This window comes from Nesoenas mayeri, assembly GCF_963082525.1.
Source record: "Nesoenas mayeri genome assembly, chromosome: 2".
Taxonomy (NCBI): Eukaryota; Metazoa; Chordata; class Aves; order Columbiformes; family Columbidae; genus Nesoenas; species Nesoenas mayeri.
The window spans coordinates 163,406,270-163,429,394 of record NC_137543.1 but is presented as its reverse complement, the minus strand read 5'-3'; the positions used below and the strand labels follow the sequence as shown (position 1 = coordinate 163,429,394).

The window sequence follows — 23,125 nt, the reverse complement described above, 5'->3', positions numbered from 1 at the left end:
CCTGGGGACAGCAGGGTGACCATGAGCCAGCACTGGGCCCTTGTGGCCAGGAAGCCAATGGGACCTGGGGTGGGTTAGAAGGGGGTGGTCAGTAGGTCAGAGAGGTTCTCCTGCCCCTCTGCTCTGCCCTGGGGAGACCACACCTGGAATCTTGTGTCCAGCTGTGGCCCCTCAGTTCCAGCAGGACAGGGAACTGCTGCAGAGAGTCCAGCGCAGCCACTAAGATGCTGCAGGGAGTGGAGCATCTCCCGTGTGAGGAAAGGCTGAGGGAGCTGGGGCTCTGGAGCTGGACAAGAGGACACTGAGGGGGGACTCATTGCTGGGGATCAATATGGAAAGGGCCAGTGTCAGGAGGATGGAGCCAGGCTCTGCTGGTGACAACCAGGGACAGGACAAGGGGCAATGGGTGCAAACTGGAACACAGGAGGTTCTGCTTAAAGATGAGAAGCAACTTGTTGGGGGTGAGGGTGTCAGAGCCTGGCCCAGGCTGCCCAGGGGGTTGTGGAGTCTCCTTCTGTGCAGACATTCCAACCCGCCTGGACACCTTCCTGTGTAACCTCATCTGGGTGTTCCTGCTCCATGGGGGGATTGCACTGGATGAGCTTTCCAGGTCCTTTCCAGTCCCTGACACTCTGGGATTTTGGGAGCGCTGGGAACACTTAAATGTAACAGGCCAGTGTTCCATGGCGTCCTGGGGGTGAGGGAAGGGCACTGTCCTCGGGGGTTCCTGACACGGGTCTCCTGTGTTCTTGCAGACGATGGTGCTGGCAAGCGGTGGGCAGGATGGTGCCATCTGCCTCTGGGACGTGCTGACGGGGAGCAAGGTGAGCCACATGTACGCCCACCGCGGGGACGTCACCTCCCTCACCTGCACGGCCTCCTGCGTCATCAGCAGCGGCTTGGACGACGTGATCAGCATCTGGGACCGCAGCTCGGGGATCAAGCTCTATTCCATCCAGCAGGTTGGTAGCTGGGGAGCAGCCAGAGAAAGGGTGAAGGGGCTCCTGTGCTTTGCTGAGACCCATCAAACCCCACAGGCCACCTGGGTCAGCACTGGTGTGGCCAGCAGGCCCAGGGCAGTGAGCGTCCCTGTGCTGGGACCGGGGGAGGCCAAACCACGGATCCTGGGGACAGTTCTGGGCCCCTCACACCAAGAAAGGCCTTGAGGTGCTGGAGCGAGTGGAGAGAAGGGAACGGAGCTGGTGAGGGGCTGGAGCACAAGTGTGATGGAGACTGAGGGACCTGGGGGGTTCAGCTGGAGAACAGGAGCTGAGGGGAGACAGGGACACAAAGAAACGGCCTCAAGTTGCCCAGGGGAGGTTGAGGTTGGATCTGGGAACAATTTCTTCCCCAGACGGACATGAGGTTCTCAGGACATGGGGCAGGGCCAGGGGTGCGGTGATCTTGGAGGGCTTTTCCAACCAAAACGATTTGATGATTCTATTTAAATTCCACATGCTTTGGAAAACTTCCCTGTTTGTAAATGTAACGTGCCAAAGCTCAGAAAAGACCGAATCTCGTGCTTGGCCAGGCCGCCCTGTTGTGCCGCGAGGCTCCACAGCCCCGTCCCGCCCACGGGCCCGTCGTGGCACAGCGGCTGGGGCCCTGACGTTCTCTGTTCCCCGCAGGAACTGGGCTGTGGCGCCAGCCTGGGCGTCATCTCCGACAACCTGCTGGTGACAGGCGGCCAGGGCTGCGTCTCCTTCTGGGACATCGGCTACGGCGACCTGCTCCAGACCGTCTACCTGGGCAAGAGCAACGAGTCGCAGCCGGCGCGGCAGATCCTGGTGCTGGAGAACGCAGCCATCGTCTGCAACTTCGGCAGTGAGCTCAGCCTGGTCTACGTGCCCTCGGTGCTGGAGAAGCTGGACTGAGGCGCAGGGGCTGAGCGGGGGGGACGGGGACACTCGGGACCCTCCCGGAGCCGTGGGCAGGTGAGGGGTTGGCACTGGGCAGCTGCTGCCGCAGGTGCGGGGACGCCGGCTCTGTCACCCCGTCCCTGCCGCTGTCACCCTCCCTCCTCGTGACCTGGACTCGTGTCACCCTGTGCACTGCAGCGTTCTCCTCATCTCCCCGTTTCCAGCATCTTTCCCTGGGGCTCCCCAGCCGTGTGATGGTCCCGGGGCTGGTGCCCTGTGAAAGCTTAGCTAAGCCAGGCCCAGTAAGTTCCAGCTCATTCCCAGCCCTTGATGCAGGGGCAGCTCCCAGCGCACATGATCATCCAGGAGCAGCTGCGAGTGTCAGCCCCAGCCCCGAGAGGAGCAGCAGGGGCTGCAGCCCTCAGGGAGCCCCCAAAACCAGGGGGGACAGGGCTGAGCCCCCCATGGCACTTGGCCTCCGTGTGCCTTAGGGTGCGGGCAGAGCCCCAACGCGCCTGACCCTGGGCTGGCGCTGTCCCCACGGGCTCCTGCCCTATTTATTTATGTGCTGTATATAGTTATTTATTGGGGAGGGTGGGAGTGGCAGCTCTGGCCCCTCCAGTGCTGGCCCAGACCCCCTGGCCACCCCCTTTGCAGCAATAGCACCTTCCTCCTCCTCCTCCTCCTCCTCCTCCTCCTCCTGCTGCGGGGCCAGAGGAGGTTTTGCTCAGGTTGGGAGCAGCCCCTGCACCCCCTCCCTGCAGGAAAAGGGGAGAAGGTCCCTTGGGCGGCAGGGGGGACACAGTGCAGGGGCTCCCACCCTGCCGGGAGTGCAGCCGAGGCCGAACCCCCCCGTGCTCGCGGCCCTCGAGGAAACGCCCATAACGTCTGTTAATCAAATCCTGGTGATTGTAGAGGCCCCGGGAGCCCAGGGACCGAAACCGGGGTGCACCCCAGGGAGCTGGGGGGGCAGCCCCGGTCCCGGCCCCCCCCCGGGTCCCTCCGCCTCGGGTGGCCTTAGCCCAGCTGTACCCCCGTGCGGTACAGGGGACGCTTTTTGTACCAGATCGTGTTTTATAATGAGTACGAGGATACCGCCATTAAACAGAACTAACCCCAGCGTGGCTGCGCTGCTGCTGACCCTCGCCTTGGGGACCCCCCCCAAAACCGGAGTGGGAGGCGAGCCCCCCCGCCCCACACCAGCACTGCAGATCAAACTCTTTATTTTAGTAGCAAAGAGCTGAAAAAAAAATCAGTTCTAAGTGGAGTCAAAGAATGTGGTGACACCTGTACAAAGCAGAGACTCAGGAGGGCAGGGGAGGGCAGGACCCCCCCAGTACCCCATACCCCACCAGTGCCCCCCACCCACCGCTCCCGTCCCAGGTACGGCAGCACCTGCAGTGCTGGGTCTGGGGGAGACACCCCCCCGCCTCACGTCTTGTTGAGTGTCCAGAGGGGGTCCAGCATGCTGAGGGGGTCGTCGCTGGGCCGGGGGCCCCGCAGCCCCTCGCCCGGCTGCGCCTGCAGGAAGTTCTGCTTGTTCATGCGCTGCTTGCCCTTGAGCGACGCGTCCAGCGTGAAGGCCTCGGGCGTCAGCGACGCCAGCAGCTCCAGCGAGGACAGGGGGGCAGTGGGGGGGGCCACCGGTTCCCCCCCTGGCACCTCGGGGGTCTCCGCAACGTGGTTGCTGCTCTCAGGGTCAGTGGGAGGCTCGGAGACAGGGGGCGGCGGCGGGGAGGGCTCGGGGACACCGATTCCGTCCGTCACGCCGTCAGGAAGCGCCGGTGTCGTCTCCATGTCCACAGCATCAGGTGGGGGGGCAGGATCGGGGATCCAGCCCCCCCCCGGCTCCCCACTGACCCCCCCGGGCTTGATGCTGAGCTTGGCGATGGTGGCCTGGATGGAGCTGATGGGGACGTCCCCCCCCAGCACCAGGTCCTGGGGGTCCTGAGGGACATATTGCTGCGGGAGAGATGCCCCGTGAGCCTGGGGGGTGGGAGAGACCCCGCCGGCCCCCTCCCTCTGTACCCACCTTGGGGGAGGCACTGTTGGTGGCCTTGGGGACAGTGGGGCCGCCCATGCCGTGGCGCTGCAGCAGCTGCTCGGCGTGCAGCAGGACGGCCTCGTAGCAGAACTTCAGGTGCAGCTGCAGGAGGAGGAGGAAGAAGATGAAGGCAGGTGACACCCCCGCACTCCCGGGGGGGACCAGCCCCCTGCCCAGGCCCCCCCGTACCTTCTCCTGCAGCATGTGCTTGCGCTGCCGCCGCATCCGCTGCACCAGCTGCGCCAGGTCGGGGATGCCGTTCCCCGCCTCCAGCTCCTGCACGGCCGCGTACAGCAGGCAGAACGCGCCGGTGCGGCCCACCCCGGAGCTGCGGAGAGACCCCGGCCCCCCAGCTGTGACAGCCCTGGGGGGGTACCCCCCATCTCCAGCCCCATGGGAACCCCCAGTCTGCTCACCTGCAGTGCACAACGACCGGGGTGTGCAGCGGGCGCTGGTGCAGGTAGTGGCCGTGCACCTCCTGGATGAAGCGCAGGAGGCTCCCCTTGCTGTCAGGCAGGCCCCTGGGGGGACAGGCATTTAGGGGTGGGGGGAGACACTTATTAGGGTGGAGCTTCCACTCTGAACCACCCCACGAGGAACCGTTGCTCCCCAAACACCCCACACGGGAACCCCCCACCAGCCAAGGGGTCCCAGAGGGCTCCCCCGAACCACAGCAGGACACCCCGAAGCTCCCACCCGCCCCCGTGCTCCCCCCATCTTACAGCTCGGGCCAGGAGGTGAACTGCAGGTGCACCACGGTGCGCTTGAGGCTCTGGTCGCGGTACTGCAGCGTGATCATGCGCTCCACATGCGTGGGGGTGACCTTGAGCCCCGTGAGGATGAGGGTGATGGGTCCCTGCACCACGGGCTGGCCCCGCTCCGGGGGGAAGTACCGCAGCACCTTCTGCTGTGGGGGGAACACGGGGGGAGCTGTCAGGAGGGTGACCCTCTAACACCCTCCCTAGGTGATGCTCCTGTCCCCCCCCAGTCCCCAGCAGGTCTGGAGCTGCTGTGCAGTGACTCCAGCGCAGGACAGGGGTGAGGGGGTGACCCCTAGTCCTGGCCCCAGGGATTGGGTCTATTTTAGAATCACTGAGTTATTTGGTTGGAAAAGCCCCTCAAGATCATGGAGTCCAACCATAACCCACCTCTGGCACTGCCCCATGTCCTGAGAACCTCATGTCCGTCTGTCCAGCCCTCCAGGGCTGGTGACTCCAGCACTGCCCTGGGCAGCCTGTTCCAATGCCCCACAGCTCTTTGGGGAAGAAATTGTTCCCACATCCAACCTCAACCTCCCCTGGTGCAACTTGAGGCCGTTTCTTTGTGTCCCTGTCTCCCCTCAGCTCCTGTTCTCCAGCTGAACCCCCCAGGTCCCTCAGTCTCCATCACACTTGTGCTCCAGCCCCTCACCAGCTCCGTTCCCTTCTCTCCACTCGCTCCAGCACCTCAAGGCCTTTCTTGGCGTGAGGGGCCCAAAACTGAACACAGGACAGTTCCAAAGATCCAACCTCGACCTCCCCCAGTACAACGCATTTCCAGCTCGAGGCCGTTACCTTGTCCAGCTCCTGCTCCGACACCAACATGACGACGACCGAGACCTTCTGCTCGTAGATCATGAGCCAGAAGTCGGCGGCGGTGCCCAGCAGCGGGGCCTGCGTGGCAATGACGGTGGGGCAGTAGGGCGACAGGTCCTCCACGCGGCTGGCGTTGATGTAATCGTCCTTCCCCGAGCGCAGCACCACGCGGTTCCTGTCGTAGGGCATGATGTCCTGGTGCCGGTTCTTCATGGAGTAGCAGCGGGCGATGGCGATGGAGAGCTGGCGCGCGTCACGCTCCTGCGCGTCCTGCAGCTCCTTCCAGACGCCGTCCAGCTCCCCCGGGCGCTCCAGCAGCGCGCGGAACCGCTCCAGCTCCGCCAGCAGCCGCCGCAGCCGCTCGGGCTGCTCGTAGGGGTCGTTCTCGATGAGCTGCACCGCCCGGGGCTTCTGCCCATCCTGGGCGTCCGCCTTGGTGGGCTGCAGGGGGGGCTGCCCCCCGCCCGCCTTGCAGCCCCCGTGCTGGCTCTCGGGGCTGGAGGACAGGAGGTCGTCGGTGGAGGAGCTCTGGCGCTGGAAGGGGACGTCGCTGGGCGCCGGGGCGGGGGTCAGCGAGGGGGGGGGGACGCTGCGACAGGCCGGTGGAACCGGGGAGCAGCGGCGGGGGCTGCATGGACAGGGGGGGCTGCGGGGAGGGCGCCGGGGAGGGGACCAGGGGGCCCTGGACCACCAGGCCAGGGCTGGCAGAGGGGGGGACATGGTGGGGACCGGGCTGGCTGGCAGGGGGGGGCCCGGGGGGGCCCATAGCCATGGTGCCGGGGGGGGCAGGGCTGGGGCAGAAGGGCAGAGCGGGGGAGTTGGGGGGCAGCGGCTGCAGCGCCCCCAGCGGGGCGTGGAGGGGCTGGGGGGGGGCCCCACTCTGGCCGGGGGCCCTGGGGAAGGGCAGTTTGTCCTGCCCGGGGAGGGGGTACATCTGGGGGGGTAACGGGGGCTGCTGCCCTCCGGGGAAGGGCTGCTGGGCAAAGGGGGCCTGGGGGGGCAGCGGGGGCCGGGCTGGGGGCTGGAAGGGCAGCGGGACTTGGGCTCTGCCCCCCAGGAAGGGGCCTGGGGGGAACTGCCCCTGGGGCCGGGGGGGCAGCTCCATGGGCTGCAGCTGCGCCGGGGGGGCAAAAGTGTGGGGGTGCGGCCCAGGGGGAAAGGGGTGCTGGCCCGGCTGCCCGAAGGGCTGCAGCCCCCCCGGGGTGTAGGGGAAGGGGGCTGGGGGGGCCCCCGGGCGCTGGGGGGGCAGGAAGGGGCCGGGGAGGCGGGGGGGCGCGGTGCAGCTGGGGATGGGGGCCTGGACACTGTCCACCGTGGTGGTGGCCGGACGGGGCCCCGGGTGGGGCTCAGGGGCACCCATGGGGGCCGCCCCCAGGGCAGCGGGGCGCAGGGGGGCAGGGGGGGGCACCCCCGTCTGGCCCAGGGCGTAGGAGGGGGCGGAGCCCGGAGGGGGAATGTGCTGGGGGGATGAGCGAGGGGGGGGCACATGGGGGCCCATGTAGCCAGGCTGCACTGGGACCGTACTGGGATGCACTGGGACTGCGCCAGGCTGTACTGGGACTGTGCTGGGCTGTGCTGGTCCCATACCGGGTTGTACCGGGACAGTACTGGGATGCACCGGGACTGTACTGGGCTGCACTGGTCCCATACTGGGATGCACTGAGACTGCACCAGGCTGCACCGGCACTGTACTGGGCTGTACTGGGACCACGCTGGGCTGTACCGTGACCATGCCAGGCTGCACTGGGACCGTACTGGGCTGTACTGGGAGCACGCCTCGCATCAGCGGAGGCGCCGGGAAGAGCTGGGGTGCAGCAGCGGCTGGGGCTGCGCCGGGAGCCCCCCCGGCAGCCGGGCGGGCAGAGGGCGGCAGCAGCGGCCCCGGGGTCCCCCCACCAGCGGTGAAGGGTCCCGGTGCCGCAGGGGGCACCGCGGGGAGCCGGTAGTGGCCGGGGGGCAGCGGGGGCCCCGGGAAGCGGGCGAGGGGCTGCAGTGGGGGCCGCAGCGCGGGGGGCAGCGCGGCGGGGGGCAGGTGGCCCAGGTGACCGGCCAGCACGTCGGAGGGGAGGCCCCGCAGCTCCTCCGGCAGCTCCGGCAGCGCCGCCAGGTCAGCGGCGTCCAGCGCTCCGGCGTCCAGCTCCTTCCTGGGCAGGGCGGGTTTGGGGGCCGTGGGGCGCGGGGGCGGCTGCTTCTTCAGCTCCCTGCCGGGGCGGGGACAGTGGGGCTCAGCGTGGGGCTGCACCCCCAAAAACCGACCCCTCCACCACAGCCCAAATGTGCCACCCACCTCCCGGAGGTGTCACCCCAAGGACCCCAACCCCAGATTTACGTCCCCTCCAGCCCCAGCCCGTGTCTCGGTGACAGTGACGCCACCACCTACTTCTCCAGGATCTGCTGCCTGGTGGCCTCGGCGGCCTGGCAGGCGGCGCGGGCTTTCTCCAGCAGTTTGGTGGCTTTGCTCTCCAGATCGGTGTAAAAGTCCTTCCCCTCCTGCGATTTCTTCATCAGGTCCTCATAGGCTTCGTAGGAGGCCACCAAGGTCTGGACGGTTGTGTTCCACCTGGGGGAACGCAACCAAAACTGGGTGGCCCTGCTGCTGGGACCCGAGGAACCCACCAGCACCCACCTGGGATGGACATCTGTGGTGGGAGAGGGTTGTTCCCATGCACCTGGACCCCCAGAACCGCCCCAGGACACCCCGAATGCCCACAGAGAAGCCTCTCCCCACTCACTTGTGCTCCACCTCAGCCAGAGCCTTGCGAACGGCCGCGTATTTGACGTTGGCGTCCGTCAGGGCCTTCAGGACGTTCTCCTGGGCAGCCAGGTTCTGCTCCAGGTAGACCTTGATCTGGTCATACTTCTTCAGCTGCTCCTCAAAGAGTTTCTGGCGAGAGATGGGGGATTTAAGGGGGTGCAGGTGGCTGGGAGGGAGTTGGGTTGGGACGGGCTCCAGCCCTAGCGGGATGTCCCCAAACGCAGTGGCTGGCACCCACCTTCATCTCGGAGCGGTCGGTGGTGACCAAGGAGGTGGTGATGTCGTCCTTCTGGATCATCTCGCGCAGCTGCTGCTCCAGGGACATGCGCTGGTCCCGCATCTCCTGCACCTTCCCCAGGATGCGCTTCAGGTTCTGCAGAACCTGCTTGTCATCTGTGGGGACAGGGAGGAGCTGAGCAGCGGCACCGCAGCCCACAGGGAGGTTTTAAGGTCAGATTGACCATGAGCATGGCCCAGAACCTCCCCAAGATGCGGGTTTGAGGTCAGGAAGACCATGAACACGGCCAAAACCCCCCCAGATGCGGTTTTGAGGTCAGGGCGACCATGAGCATGGCCAGACCCTCCCCAAGATGCGGGTTTGAGGTCAGGAGGACCATGAACACAGCCAGAACCCCCCCAGATGCAGTTTTGAGGTCAGGTTGACCATGAGCATGGCCAGAACCCCCATAAAATGCAGTTTTGAGGTCGGGATGGCCCTAAACATAGCCAGAAGCCCAACAGGGTGTGGTTTTGAGGTCAGAAGGACCACAAGCATGGCCAGAACCCCCCCAAGATGCAGTTTTGAGGTCAGGGTGACCATGAGCATGGCCAGAAGCCTCCCAAGATGTGGTTCTGAGGACAGGATGACCATAAGTGTGGCCAGAACCTCCCCAGGCTGCAGTCCTGAGGTCAGGAGGACCATGAGCATGGCCAAAAGCCCCCCAAGATGTGGTTCTGAGGACAGAACAACCATGAGCGTGGCCAGAAACCCCCCAGGGTGCAGTTTTGAGAGCAGTATGATCATAAGCATGGCCAGAACCTCCCCAGGGTGCAGTTTTGAGGTCAGGATGGCCACAAACACAGCTGGAACCTCCCCGGAGTGCAGCACCACTCACCTTCAGTCAAGGCCGGGGAGGGCAGCGTGGCGCGGACCTGCTCCAGCGGCCCACTGAGCAGGCGGAGGTTGCCAATGTGGAGGTTCATGGCCTTGTGGAGCTCGGTGTTGGTGAAGCTGGCCTTCTCGTGCACCTCCAGGTACTTGGCGCACTCCTTGCTGACCTCGGCCAGCGCCGGGGAGGGCGGCGGGGGGGACCCCTGCGGGGCCGGGACCTTCCCCAGCAGCTCCTGGAGCTTCCGCTCCTGAGCCTCGTCCTCCTCCAGGAGGTCTCGGATCTCCTTCAGAGAGGCTTCCACGTCGGTGAAGACCCCGGAGAGCACTGCAGGGAGAGACATGGGCTGAGCCAGCGGCTACGGGCTCGTCCAGGGTCTTTTTATTCCAGACTTGACGCCAGGCATTGACCCAGCAGCCTGAAGAACAGATCTGGTCATGAGTGAGCAGAGAATCATGGAATCATTTTGGTTGGAAAAGCCCCTCAAGATCATCAAACCAAACCGTTCCCCCAGCCCCGGCACTGCCCCGTGTCCTGAGAACCTCATGTCCGTCTGCCCAGCCCTCCAGGGATGGTGACTCCAGCACTGCCCTGGGCAGCCTGTTCCAATGCCCCACAGCCCTTTGGGGAAGAAATTGTTCCCAGATCCAACCTCAACCTCCCCTTGAGGCCGTTTCCTCTCATCCTAAAGACAAGGATATCCCAGCCCAAGCACCCGGTGCTGGGTTCAGGGTTGTTTGCGCTGAGGAGATGTTCACAACAGGCTCTGACAGCATCGACTCCCTCGAGGGAGCTGCGAGGAAGCAGCATCCAGGAAGAAATTTTTGATGCTGAGGGTGCAGGTTGGCCAGAGAAGTGGTGGATGAACCATCCCTGAGACATCCCAGGCCAGGCTGGACGGGGCTCTGAGCACCCTGAGCTGGTGCAGATGTCCCTGTCATGGCAGGGGGGGCACTGGGGGAAGCTTTAAGGTCCTTCAACCCAAACTGTTCTGATCCCCCATGAGCAGCCAGCAGGAAAACCACTTGGAAGTGAAGTAATTTATACGGACAAAGAACCGGCCACCGGGGTGGTGGTTCCGAACGCCACCACCAGGCAGGGAGCAGCGTGTCCCCAGGGCCAGCCTGGACACCCCGGTGTCCCCTGCATGTCCCTGTGCACTCACCCTGCATGGACTGGACGAGGTTTTTGACGGTGTCGGGTCGGACACTGAGTGCGGCGCATTTCTCCATCAGGACGGGGGGGATGTGGCTGTACATGTCCAGGTTGTCCACTGTGTCGGGGTCTAGCTGCAGGGAGTCCATGAACTGGCTGCGGGGGACAGAACAAGCTCCTGAGTGGTGGCAGAGTCCCCCCAGCCCAAACCACAGCCAGCTCGGGGGGAAATGTCACCCCCCGTGGCCTGAGCAGAGCCACAGGGTGGATTTGGGGACCAGTCGCTGGGACTGGAATGCGCTGGGGGATGCCCCAGAGCTGGTGTGAGGGTGACCCATTGGGGATGTCTGTGCTCCCGTTGGTGTCAGGTGGGGAAATCCAAGGAGGGGACAGAGGGGACACGCCTGTGACAGCTGACAGGGAGCCCAGAACCCCGCGTGGGGAGGAGGCGCCCAGGGCCCCGCTCGGGTACGGCTCACACGTACTCCAGCACTTCATTCTTGGCTTCGATCTTTGCCATCACATCTCGCAGCAGCTTGGCCTTCTCCTCACTGGAGGACAAAAGAAAAATGAAAGAATTAATGTTTTAGCGCTGTGACAGGAGTGAGGAAACCTCCACCGCCAACCACAAGAACTCTGAGCCCTGCTAGGACCGGACGGAGTCTCATCTGTCCCCAGGCCTGTCCCCACGTCCTTTGGGGCAGCAAGAGCAGCTCCAGCTGCCAGGAGTGACGCTGGAGAGGAGTCGGCCCCAGGGACAGCTCAGGGACACCAGTGGCTCCCCGAGGAAACCAGAGCGGCCAGTTTGGTCCCCTCCAGCTCCCCTCGGCCTGGGGAGAGGCTGGGCTGGGCCACGGGCTCCTTGTTGAGCTTGGTGATGGAGATCTGTGTCCCCAGCTTGGTGCTGGTGCTCGAGGTCCCCAGCTTGGTGACAGATTTGCAGCCCCAGCTCTGTGACCAGCTGGTTTTCTGGCTCCGGTGCCCACCTGGGACCCACCTGTAGAGGGACGAGGCCTCGTGAGCAGCCATGGGCACCAGTTTGGCAAATATATCGGGGCCGGTGACAGCTGGATCCGTGGGGTTGACAGGAAGAGCTTTCACCAAGGGGGCACCTAGGGGGCAAACACACAACACACACCTGTCTGACACCTGCACGGGGAGCTGCTTGTTCCCAAAACAAGTCCTCGTGCTCAACACCTTCGCTCCCGGCAGATCCCCCACCATGGCACGAAGGCCCCAAGGGTGCCAGAGCCCCCGCGGATTCACCGGGTGTCACCGCACATCCCAGCGGGAGCTGGCAGGAGAGGACACGGCCCATCCTCACCTTTCACGGACTGCAGGGTGTCCAGCGCAGGCACGGCCTCATGGTAGATGAAGTCATTGTCCTTCTTGGCTGAATTGTACCTGCAAACAAGAAGTTTGGTGAGGAGCAGAGGGCGCCCCCAGCTCTCGAGCTGTGGGATCAGGCTCTGCCTCTCCTGAGCTCGCTCCAGGGAGGGTGAAGAGCAGATTTCCCAGCAGCTGCACATCCCCAGAGCCTTGGGGAGCACGGGGTGCTTGGTTCTGCACCTTGGGGGACACTGAGGATGCTCCCCAAGGGACACTGGGGACACTCTCCACTTGGCTCTGCACCTTGAGGTACACTGGGGATGCTCCCCAGGAGACACTGGGGACACTCCTGGCTTGGCTCTGCATCTGGGGCAACGCTGGGGACACCCACCACTTTCTCTCCACCTCAGGGGACACTGGGGACACTTCCCAGGCCGCTGTGGCCACCAGACATTTCCAGCCCCCAGAGAAGCAGGACGGTCACGTCCAGGGGTGCCCTGCACAGGGACTCACTTGCCACCGATCACGTCCATGGTGAACCTCAGGGCTTCCTGGACGGTTTCTGGCTGGCCCTGCAGGAACGAGAGCAAGTCAGTGTGGGCAGGGAACATGTGTCACCGTCCCTGCAGCCGGTGGCAGCCCCGTGTGCCACAGCTGCAGCCCCGGTGTGTCTGGGAACCAGCGGCCTGGGAACCTTGTGGCCCATGCAGATGCCTGCAGGCTGCCCCAAATCCTGTGTCCCAGCGTCACACGCTGCCACAGGTCTGTCCTCAGTTTCCCGACAACCTAGGGGTGCGCGGGGAGCCCAGCGAGGTGCAGGGCTGAGCGCTGCAGCCCCACGGCCCTTCTGGGGCTGCCCACGTGCTCCTGAACAATTAAAATCAAACCAAACCCCTCTAAAGAGTTGTCTGGAGCACAAGTGTGATGGGAGCGGCTGAGGGACCTGGGGGGTTCAGCTGGAGAACAGGAGCTGAGGGGAGACAGGGACACAAAGAAACGGCCTCAAGTTGCGCCAGGGGAGGTTGAGGTTGGATCTGGGAACAATTTCTTCCCCAAAGGGCTGTGAGGCATTGGAACAGGCTGCCCAGGGCAGTGCTGAAGTCACCATCCCTGGAGGGCTGGACAGACGGACATGAGGTTCTCAGGACATGGGGCAGTGCCGGGGGTGTGGTAACAGTTGGACTCCATGATCTCGAGGGGCTTTTCCAACCAAAATGATTCTAACTCTACAAAGCCCTGGCAGACCCATCAGCCAGGAGACACCTGAGCCTCGGGATGTCGCAGAGGGAGCAAAGTGACGCTTTAAGAAGCCACCCCAGGTTTGCCAACTCAGTCAACAGCAAGGGAAGCTTTTAAACCGTCACCATTTCCCATCTTCCCCCTCTGGCATCCCACTGGCCTGAGCTGCTGATCAGTACAGGAACTCTGTAAAACCCCACAATTACCGCTCAGAGATGGAGCGGAACGCACCTTCGCCAGCTTGATCGCTTCGTTGAGTTTATCCAGAGCGCTCTGGAAGTAGATGACCTGCAGAGAGACCGGGAATTAGGGCTGGTGCAGAAGTAGGTGCCCTTTGCTTTGCACAAGACCATCCCCAGCTGCAGCCTCCTGCAGCGTAACGAGGCTGAGAACACCCACAAACACTGGTGGGAGGGAGGACATTGCTGGTGACACACTCATGTCCCCAATGCCACCAGCGTGACAATCTTCCAGGACTCAACCCTCCCAGGGCAGAACCACGACCCAGAGCCCGGCCCGGATGGGATCTGCTTACCCTTTCCCCAAACTTCTGCTGCTCCTCAGCCTGTTTTCCCATGTGCAGCTGCGAGAAAACACACAAGGGGTGTCAGAGCTCCTGAAGTTGAGGGAAATGTTTGAAATGGCCAAAGCCCCCTCGTCCTTCATGTTGAGGTGAGCACTGCACACAGCAGGCGTGAGCAGCCCAAAATGGGGGTGGGAGCATGGGGCAGGTCCTCCCGCCACAGCCAAGCAGCCCCCTCCCCAGTTTGTCTCCTCACTTACATGGGCCACAGCAGCAAAATAATAGATTTTCATTTGCACCAGCTTCTTCCAGTCCTTCTGGATCTTGCCCAGCAGTGAGGCCGTCTCCGAGTTCTCCAGCGCCCGGCAGGCCTCTTTGTAGTAATCCACCACCTGCGGAGAGAGGGACAGTGTTTGGAAAGGGGCCTTAAAGCTCCCCCAGTGCCCCCCCTGCCATGACAGGGACATCTGCACCAGCTCAGGGTGCTCAGAGCCCCGTCCAGCCTGGCCTGGGATGTCTCAGGGATGGTTCATCCACCCCCTCTCTGGGTACCTGGGCCAGGCTCTCACCACCCTCAGGGCAACAATTCCTTCCTCATGTCCAGCCTGAATCTCCCTCCTTTAGTTTAAACCATCACCCCTTGTCCTGTCACAACAGGCCCTGCTCAAAACTCTGTCCCCATCTTTCTTCTCGGCCCCTTTTAAGTCTGGAAAGGCTGCACTAAGGTCTCCCCAGAGCTTCTCTTCCCCAGCTGAACCCCCCAGCTCTCTCCCCTGTCCCCAGCAGAGCTGTTCCAGCCTCGGGTCATTCCTGGGGCTCCTCTGGCCCCTCTCCAGCAGCTCCATGTGTGTCCTGTCAGGGACCCAGCGCTGGAGCAGCACTGCAGGGAGGTCTCACAGAGCGGGGCAGAGGGGCAGGATCCCCCAAACCTGCTGGTGACACAGCCCAGGACACGGGTGGTTTCTGGGCTGCCAGCGCACGTTGCCGGGTCATTTCCCATCTTTCATCCCCCAGTGTCCCCAAGTCCTTCTCCGCAGGGCTGCTCCCCATCCCCTCATCGCCCAGCCCGGAGTTGTGTTTGGGATTGTCCCACCCAGGGGCAGGACCTTGCACTGGCCTTGCTGAACTTCCCAAGGTTCCAGGACCCCACTTCTCCTGGTCCCTCTGGATGTCACCGCGTCCCTCCGGATCCTCTTACATGGCAGAGTTCCCCGCCAGGAGCTCACCTGGGCACTGATCCGCGCCACCAGGAAACTCTTCCTGTTGTCCAGCATGGATTTCTCCAGGAGACACTCCTGCGCCTGGCCCTGCCGGAGAGCAGAGGGGAATATTCAGTTTCCATGACACCTCAGTGTCCAAACCAGCGCCAGGACCCCTCAGTACAGCCCCTTTCTTGAGAGATCAGTCAAGCACAGTCACCACCAGCCCCAAGGGATGGCCAGAGCCTTCCCTTCTCTTCCTCACTACCTCCCCAAACCTCCTTCCCCCGACGGGAGGGATCCCCTCTTGCCCACAGCCCCCAAACAACCCCCTCCCAGTCAAGCAGCAGCTGCCCCTGACACGTACAAGAAGCCATCCCAGTGTCACCAGTACCCTGAGAGCGGCAGAGCCCAGTTCCTACCAGCATGAGGTTGATGTTGAGGCTGAGGATCTGGTGACTCATGTCCACGCTGTAGGAGTGGGGGAAGTGATCGCGCAGGTATGTGAATGCGCCGGCCGCGCACTGGAAGTGGGTGCAGGAAACCTTCATGCCCTGAGGGGACAGGAGGACGTGTCTCGGGCCTACACATGCTGCCGGACACCAGAAACGCGTAGAGAAGACTGGAAAAACAGCTGCCACCTTTCACACGGGGCACTGGGGCGATGGTGGGGGTTTGATGCTTCCTGCCTCCTCCAAGACCCCAAAAAGCAGCCAACAGAAGCCTGGGGTGAGTCCCCAGGGCTCTAAAAAGCTCCGTGTGTGTTTCAAATAGCATCAGATTGTTGTCATCGCTCAAAAGAATGAATCCTATCTGCAACGACTAACCTAAAGATATGTAAATCTTTTCAGTATTAGGGCGGTCTGCTCATATAACAAAGAGTGACTTGCAAAACACCTGATCACGAACTACAGACACTGAGAATCATACAATGTCAGGGGTTGGAAGGGACCTGGAAAGCTCATCCAGTGCAATCCCCCCATGGAGCAGGAACACCCAGATGAGGTTACACAGGAAGGTGTCCAGGTGGGTTGGAATGTCTGCACAGAAGGAGACTCCATAACTCCCCTGGGCAGCCTGGGCCAGGCTCTGCCACCCTCACCCCCAAACAAGTTGCTTCTCATCTTCAAGTGGAACCTCCTGTGTTCGTGTTTGCGCCCGTTACCCCTTGTCCTGTCCCTGGTTGTTACCAGCAGAGCCTGGCTCCATCCTCCTGACACTGCCCCTTTCCATATTGATCCCCAGCAATGAGTCCCCCCTCAGTGTTCTCTTGTCCAGCTCCAGAGCCCCAGCTCCCTCAGCCTTTCCTCACACGGGAGATGCTCCACTCCCTGCAGCATCTTGGTGGCTGCGCTGGACTCTCTGCAGCAGTTCCCTGTCCTGCTGGAACTGAGGGGCCACAGCTGGACACAAGATTCCAGGTGTGGTCTCCCCAGGGCAGAGCAGAGGGGCAGGAGAACCTCTCTGACCTACTGACCACCCCCTTCTAACCCACCCCAGGTCCCATTGGCTTCCTGGCCACAAGGGTCCAGTGCTGGCTCATGGTCATCCTGCTGTCCCCAGGACCCCCAGCTCCCTTTCCCTACACTGCTCTCCAACAGCTCATTCCCCAACTTACACTGGAACCTGGGGTTGTTCCTGCCCAGATTCAAGACTCTACACTTGCCCTTGTTCTATTTCATTACATTTTCCCTGCCCAGCTCTCCAGCCTGTCCAGGTCTCTGATGGCAGCACAGCTTCCAGTGTCACCACTGCTCCCAGCTTGGTGTCACCAGCAAACTTGCTGACAGTCACTCTGTTCCCTCGTCCAAATCATTGATACGTTGAATAGTAGTGGTGCCAGCACTGCCCCTGAGGCACTGCACTGGGTACAGGCCTTAACTGGACTCTGCCCCATTGACCACGACTCTCTGGCTTCTTCCCTTCAGCCAGTTCACTGTCCACCTCAATACCTGCTCATCCAGCCCACACTCCCTCAGTTCAGCTGTGAGGATGCTGTGGGAGACTGTGTCAAATGCCTTACTCAAGTCAAGATAGACCACATCCACCGCTCTGCCATCATCTATCCACCTCGTTATCTCTTCACAAAAAGCTATGAGGTTGGACAAGCACAACTTGCCCTTGGTGAAGCCACTCCTGACCTTGCAGCTTTAGACATTTTGAAGCCGTGCAATTAGCTGAGTCACTCTAACACATATCTTGACACTGTTGGATAAAGTGTCCTTTAGCTGGATGTTGCTCATTATACACTAAAAGGACTGTGTAATGCAATATGCAAATGTGTAAACAACTGGCTCTTCAGGGTGTGAACGCAGTGATAAGATTTTGTACATAATGCCCATTACTTTTCTTGCTGGCCTGCTGGCTTTATTCCAGCATCCAGACCTGCACAACTCCGTACCAAACGATACCTCATCTCTGTGTGCTAATGTGGCTCATTTGTATGCACACCAGGTACAGAACCCTGCTCTGGGGACAACAAGATCTGTCCCTCCTGAGGGAGGAGGGTCTGCCAGCGAGCAGGCGGAGTGTCACCAGAGCAGGGACAGACACAACCATGAGGGGATGGCCCCTTGTAACACTCTGCTAGGTGACACCAGTCACTCTGAGCTGGTGTGTGACACCAAGAGCCTTGTCACCACCCAGGGCATGGAGTCCTTGGTGCTCGGCTCTTAACCCCACGGGAGAGAAAAGAAGTCGCCACGGGAGGACGCGGGGGATCGTTACCTCCTCAGACACTCGCTTGTCCATGGCGCCCAGCATAGAGTGCAGCGCACCTGCGGAGAAAGGACAGTGGCTCAGGGGATGAGGGGACTCTGCCAGGCCCCCTCACCGCTCCTGGACACCAGGGGTCTTGTAGGAGAAGCCTAAACCTGTGGTGAGGTGGCCAGGGGCACCCAGCAGCACCCAACTGGCCCACAGTGCCAGAGAGATGTGGGGAACGTGGCACTTGGGGTGCACTGGTGTGAACGACCACGCACATCAGTCATTCAGCACAGGAGAGTCCCAGGCTGGAAATAAACCCTTGGTAATAAAAAGTGAGTATATAAGGATTAAAAAGTGAGTATCTAACACTGTCCTGGCTTAACAGGTGTCTTTCTACAATTTTTAGGGAGCAGACACTTCTCTAAAGGGACCTGGGCACCACACTGGCTCCCACTGCCTTATGCTGCAGGGTATGTGGCCCTGCACACACTTAGCTTTAAGCTGAACTTGTGTGTGGTTTAAGCTACACCCTGTGTGTGGCTTAAGCTAAACCCATGTGCGGTCAGCTGGGAGAACGGAGCTGCATTAAGTGTCCAGTGGCTGAGTGACACCTCCCAAAAAAAAACCCCCACTCTGAGCCGTGATTGTCCACGGCTGGAGAGCAAGGGAGGGGCCCAAGGGTGAGATCTGCTGGTCTCACACCCATCTGTAGTTTTTGCAGGGACAGAGGAGGGGTGAGCTGGGCAAAGCCCAACTGCGGCTGTCGCTGTGCCAGAAAGTGCATTTATAATGTCACAACCCAACCTCACCCTCCTTCGTGCAACTTCTGAGCGCAACACGCGGCAGCGCATGACCAGGAGGGACAGAGGGGAGACAAAGTCAAGTTCTGGTGAGATCTGACACTGAGCACCAGCCCCGGTGTCTGCCCAAGTGGCCAGAAAGGCCACGAGCATCTTGGCTTGTACCAGCCCTGGTGTGGCCAGCAGGCCCAGGGCAGTGAGCGTCCCTGTGCTGGGACCTGGGGAGCCCAAACCTCAAATCCTGGGGGCAGTTTTGGGCCCCTCACACCAAGAAAGGCCTTGAGGTGCTGGAGCGAGTGGAGAAAAGGGAACGGAGCTGGTGAGGGGCTGGAGCACAAGTGTGATGGAGCGGCTGAGGGACCTGAGGGGTTCAGCTGGAGAACAGGAGCTGAGGGGAGACAGGGACACAAAGAAACGGTCTCAAGTTGCGCCAGGGGAGGTTGAGGTTGGATCTGGGGAACAATTTCTTCCCCAAAGGGCTGTGGGGCATTGGAACAGGCTGCCCAGGGCAGTGCTGGAGTCACCATCCCTGGAGGGCTGGACAGACGGACACGAGGTTCTCGGGACATGGGGCAGTGCCAGGGGTTGGGGAACAGTTTGATTCAATGAGCTTCAGGGTCTTTTCCGACCAAAACAATTCTGTGATTCTAAGAAGCAGCCGGTCTCCAGGCCCTTACCCAGGTTGTAGAGGATACACGCCTGCTCGTACTTGATATCCTCATGTGTCACCGTCTTGCCTGAGAAGATCTCAGTCCTGCACGGAGAGAAGCCCAGTTACCAGCTGCAGATGGAGGCGCTGGTGTTACTGGGCACAAGCCACATGCCAGGAGAAAGGTTTGCCAGGGACCCTCCTGCCTGGTGTTCTCCACAGGCATCCAACCGAGGTGCCCACAGTGGTGGACGCTGCACTCCAGGCAGTTTTGGCTTTATAACTGCACAGATGCCACACTCACCACGCGATGGGCACCGCTGCCTCCTGCTCAGCGCCCATGGGGATGCGGCTCTGCAGGTAGTGGAGCTGACCGAAGTATTTGCGCAGCGTGCTGCAGCCCTCGAAGTCCCGGGGGACATTGACAGCGCTCTGGAGGGGAGAAAGGAAGAGGAAGAGGCTGCCCCAGGGACAGGACTACACTCAGGGTGACGCATTGGGCAGGAATAGGCACCGGTCTGACTCGCAGTGAGATCTGTGGACAGGAGGGCATGGCCAGAACCCAGCATCGGCCGCTGGCCATGAGATGAAGCAGAAAAACAGGTCTGTTCGCCTAAAAATGAGGCTGGAGGGAGCAGCTTTATGGATCCAGAGCAACCGGTTTGAGGATGAAACTCCACTTTGCACATTGGGCTTACAGCCTCACTACAAAACCCACAGTGCGGCACAAACTGGCACTGGCGCTGGCTCGGGGAGAGTCTCTGACCCTCTCCAGCTGGTTTTGCCATCTGTGGCTCAAGTACCAGCTGCCCAGGGCCTCCAACCTGCTCAGTGACTACCACAAGCACTTGAGCTCTGCAGCTGAGAGCAAAGGGTTGATCTCTTCCCTGCAAAGACCTCAGGCGATTCCTTCCCCAAAAAGGAACGTGAAATCAACACAAAACCCCCCAAATTCTGGTAGGCGGATACAGCAGAGCCCTAATACCCAACCCTGCACACTCCTTGCCAAAAGCCTCGTTCTTGGACCACCAGTGAGGAAGAGAAGCAGCCACGGCGGTGTTTTGGCGCAGCTCCTGGCGTGGGGAGGTGGTGGGAGCCGGTGGACGTGTCCTTAATGAACCAGCTCCCGCGGTTGAACTCTGGCAGATCCCACTGGCACTCGAGGGGTTCGGGACAATCCTTGCTTACCTGCCGGAGCTGCTCCAGCTTCCGCAGCTCCTCATTGTAATTCTCTGGGTTCTCCCCATAGTTCTTCAGGACAAACTGGAAGAGGAAGAGAGGGGTAAGAGCTCACCCTGACACCCAGAGCCACCTTCCCAGCCTCGCGCCGGAGCAACAACTAGTAGCTCTCTGGGAAAGCCTGGGAGAAACCCCTGCAATGGGGCTAGCGGTGTGGAGGGGCTCATTTGCCCCCCAAAACCTTGCCCGGCTCCCACTGAACCTCAGTATAATGCAAAGTCAGGGTGCAAGGTCCTGTGGAAACACCACTCCAGGGAGAGGCACCAGTACAACATGTGCCAGGAGCAAACAGGGACCTCAGAGTTGGGGCAGAAAATCTGGAATCGAGGGGCCGTGAGATCCGAGGTTCCATCTCCCCAAACCTGCCTCTGGCAAGGGTTTCACAAAATCACAGAATCATCGAATGTTAGCGATTGGAAGGGACCTCCATATTTCTCTGATCACAACAGCATTGGGAAACATGGCACTGCCTAATTGCAAGCAGTTTGGGATCCTCTGAGGGTCCAGGCAGGGATCCTCCACCTCCCCGACAGCGCCACGCGCAGCCAGGACCCAGAACTACCAGCCTAAGGGACCCTGGGGACATTTGAAGGGCTGCCTGTGCCCTCTGGCACTTAAGCTCAAGGTTAAGGCCACTCGGCGCTGGAGAAAGGAGGGAAGTTTCCTCTCCTCCCACTCTGTTTCAAACAGGGCGCCGGGTTTCTACTCCCCACATGCGTGTTTCTATCAAACACCCCCTGGCTCACAAAACACACACAAATGCTGCCGTACACAAAAATGCCCTGAACAAGCCACTTTTGATAAGTCACCATCCCTCAGGCCTAGCTCAGAACTGGAGGCCACTGTCCCCTCTGCTATAGCTCCCATGAGGTGGCACCGCCGACGGCTGCCGCACCTTGTCCCAGCCCGCATGGCATGACTCAGCTGGGTCACCCTTCCTCCCGCTGCAGGGACGTCCCTGTCACACTAATGCTGCTGCTGGGGTCCGCCAGGACACCAGCCCCCTCAGCACCCCAAAAAGCCGTGGGGTGGGATGCAGGCGGTGGCATCAACGCAGAAACCGCCCCCCCCCCCCCATCCTCCTTCCACATCAATAAATCATGATTTTCATCCGGAGGCAGCACTAGGAAGCGCTGGCCATAGGTGGAGCTTGTTTACAGCGGCTTTGTTAAGCACTTCAGCTCCCTTAAGCCATCGGGTCAGTCCCTGCTGGGGACAGGTCGTGTCCGCTGCAGAGGAAGGAGCCTGTCACCTCGCGCCCACCGAATTCTCAGCTTCCCTCTGATGGTGCTGCGAAGGGCTGGGGGCTTTTAACTGACGGAGGATCAGCCAGCCCGGGCTGCTGGTGGTGGGAGAACCGGGTCCCCACTCCCCAGTTCCCCCCTTTGACACAAGAGCAGAGGGAACAGAGATACGAGGGCTCGGCCATCGCCGTCCCCGATCTCCTACTGACAGCAGCCGCAGCGTCCGTAACGCGGGACCCGGTGACTCGGGAGTCAGCGCAGTCACATGCGGCGGGGACGGACTTGCCAACTCACCGCTCACCCCTGGTGCAGCTGGGGTGGGGACAGCCCCGGGGACTCCCCCTTCCCCAAACTCTCCGGACCCACTGGCCATGGGAGGAAGGTCCCGCAGCCCTAAGGAGGCAGCCGGGCCAAGCCAGGAGGTGATGTGGCACAGACAAGCTCTTGGCCTTGCTCCCCCTGTCTCTCTCTGCCCCACCACACCCCAGAGCCCCCCAGAGCCCTGCCTATCCAGTGTCCCCGCAGCCCTGCCCCAGTCATCCCCATTGCCAGACACCCCCTTCAACACCCCCAGCTACAAGCCCCTGCTCCACCAGGGTCCCCCGAAAATCCCCAACCCTCTGCACCCCAAAGACTCCTCACCCCCTCCCTGCCCCACACCCTAAGCACCCCCGTTCCTCGCAGACCCCAAACACTCCCCACAGATCTCCTCTTCCTCTTTCAGGCCCTCCTCATCCTCACAGACCCCACATACCCCTCCAGGAGCCAGCGACCCCCCCCAACACACATCCCAAGCGTTCTCATCCCTCACAGACCCCACAGACTCACTCTCTCCCCTCCAAGCACTCCTCCCCCCCACAGACCCCAAATAACCCTCATGGAGCGCCCCGATCCCCCTATTCCCCACCCCTCAAGCACTCCCCTCTCTCACAGATCCCCCTCCCCAAGCCCTTCTCTCCTTCACAGACCCCAAAGAGCCCTCACAGATCCCAAACACCCCTCACAGACCCCAAAGAGCCCTCAAAGGCCCCAAACACCCCTCGCAGACCCCTCCTCCCCCTCACAAACACCCCCCTCCCTCACAGGCCCCTCACAGGCCGCTCCCGCCCCGCCCCTCACAGGCCCCACCCGCCCTCCTCGGGTCCCTCACAGGCCCCGGCCGCTTCCTCCCCGCGCCCCGACCCCAGCCCCACCTTCTTGACGGCGGCGTTGAAGGCGAACTCCCCGGCCTCCTTGAGGTCCAGCCAGATCATGGGCATACGGGGCACGGCCTCCATCCCGGCCTGCGCCCGCCGGAACCGCCCGCCGCCGCGGGGCCTCACGGGAAACCGAGTCCTCCCGCCCAGACACGCCCCTTCCGGTGCCGCCGCGCCCTATGAGGTGCCGTTCCCATGGCGACGCCCCGCCCTCACCGAGGCGTTCCCATGGCGACGCTGCGCCCGCCTCCTGAAGGCGGGGCGAGGGTTGTTCCCATGGCGACACCGCGCTCGCTGATAGGGCGAAACGGGTGTTGCCATGGCAGCGCCCCGCCCCCCGGAAGGGCATCGGCGGTTCCTATGGCAACGACCGTGCCCAGCCAGCCCGGGCCTAGCGCAGGCCTCAGGGCAGCGGGCCCGGTTATATTAAATAGCACAAAATAAACCATCTCCTGTTTATTAACGTGGGAGCCGAACCGCTGAGCACCACCGGGGAGCTGGGCCA

The 23,125-nt window shown here is 61.9% G+C and overlaps 2 protein-coding genes across 5 annotated transcripts in view; one reads left to right on the top strand and one right to left on the bottom strand.

Annotated features, from left to right (window-relative positions):
- The window catches only part of SCAP (SREBF chaperone), a gene marked incomplete at both ends in the record, with an annotated part of 38,311 nt that extends 36,437 nt beyond the window's left edge, over nt 1–1,874 (top strand). The window contains 2 exons of the mRNA XM_080340226.1: nt 756–962; nt 1,629–1,874. Of these exons, the coding sequence (XP_080196352.1) occupies nt 756–962; nt 1,629–1,874 (453 nt within the window). The remainder of the gene's footprint in view (nt 1–755; nt 963–1,628) is intronic.
- A 1,374-nt stretch (nt 1,875–3,248) lies between these two features.
- PTPN23 (protein tyrosine phosphatase non-receptor type 23) lies at nt 3,249–22,717 on the bottom strand. 4 transcript variants are annotated; one of them, XM_080339535.1, is made up of 25 exons: nt 22,618–22,717; nt 20,130–20,204; nt 19,246–19,373; nt 18,970–19,046; nt 17,514–17,563; nt 15,209–15,427; nt 14,814–14,894; nt 13,848–13,979; nt 13,600–13,647; nt 13,296–13,352; nt 12,339–12,397; nt 11,821–11,900; nt 11,494–11,608; nt 10,982–11,047; nt 10,507–10,652; nt 9,348–9,668; nt 8,471–8,625; nt 8,210–8,361; nt 7,858–8,037; nt 5,457–5,973; nt 4,626–4,810; nt 4,320–4,424; nt 4,093–4,231; nt 3,892–4,005; nt 3,249–3,821 (listed from the first exon to the last, which is right to left on the bottom strand). In XM_080339535.1, exons 1-25 carry the CDS (start codon nt 22,699–22,701, stop codon nt 3,291–3,293), a joined length of 3,816 nt encoding a protein of 1,271 aa, XP_080195661.1. In that variant the 5' UTR covers nt 22,702–22,717; the 3' UTR covers nt 3,249–3,290. The 4 variants fall into 4 exon arrangements, with proteins under 4 accessions (XP_080195661.1, XP_080195662.1, XP_080195664.1 ...); XM_080339536.1 differs by having other exon boundaries at nt 4,626–4,807; XM_080339538.1 differs by having other exon boundaries at nt 5,457–5,652.
- Between the last annotated feature and the right edge of the window lie 408 nt (nt 22,718–23,125).

What these genes read in the sequence shown, in the direction of transcription:
- PTPN23 (XM_080339535.1), bottom strand. Translation starts at nt 22,701, where the DNA reads ATGGAGGCCGTGCCCCGTATGCCCATGATCTGGCTGGACCTCAAGGAG. An exon ending in ACAAGCGAGTGTCTGAGGAG is followed by an intron (nt 15,428 to 17,513) that starts GTAACGATCCCC and finishes CCCGTGTGAAAG; the next exon opens with GTGGCAGCTGTTTTTCCAGT. An exon ending in CTCCCCGGCCTTGACTGAAG is followed by an intron (nt 8,626 to 9,347) that starts GTGAGTGGTGCT and finishes CTGTCCCCACAG; the next exon opens with ATGACAAGCAGGTTCTGCAG.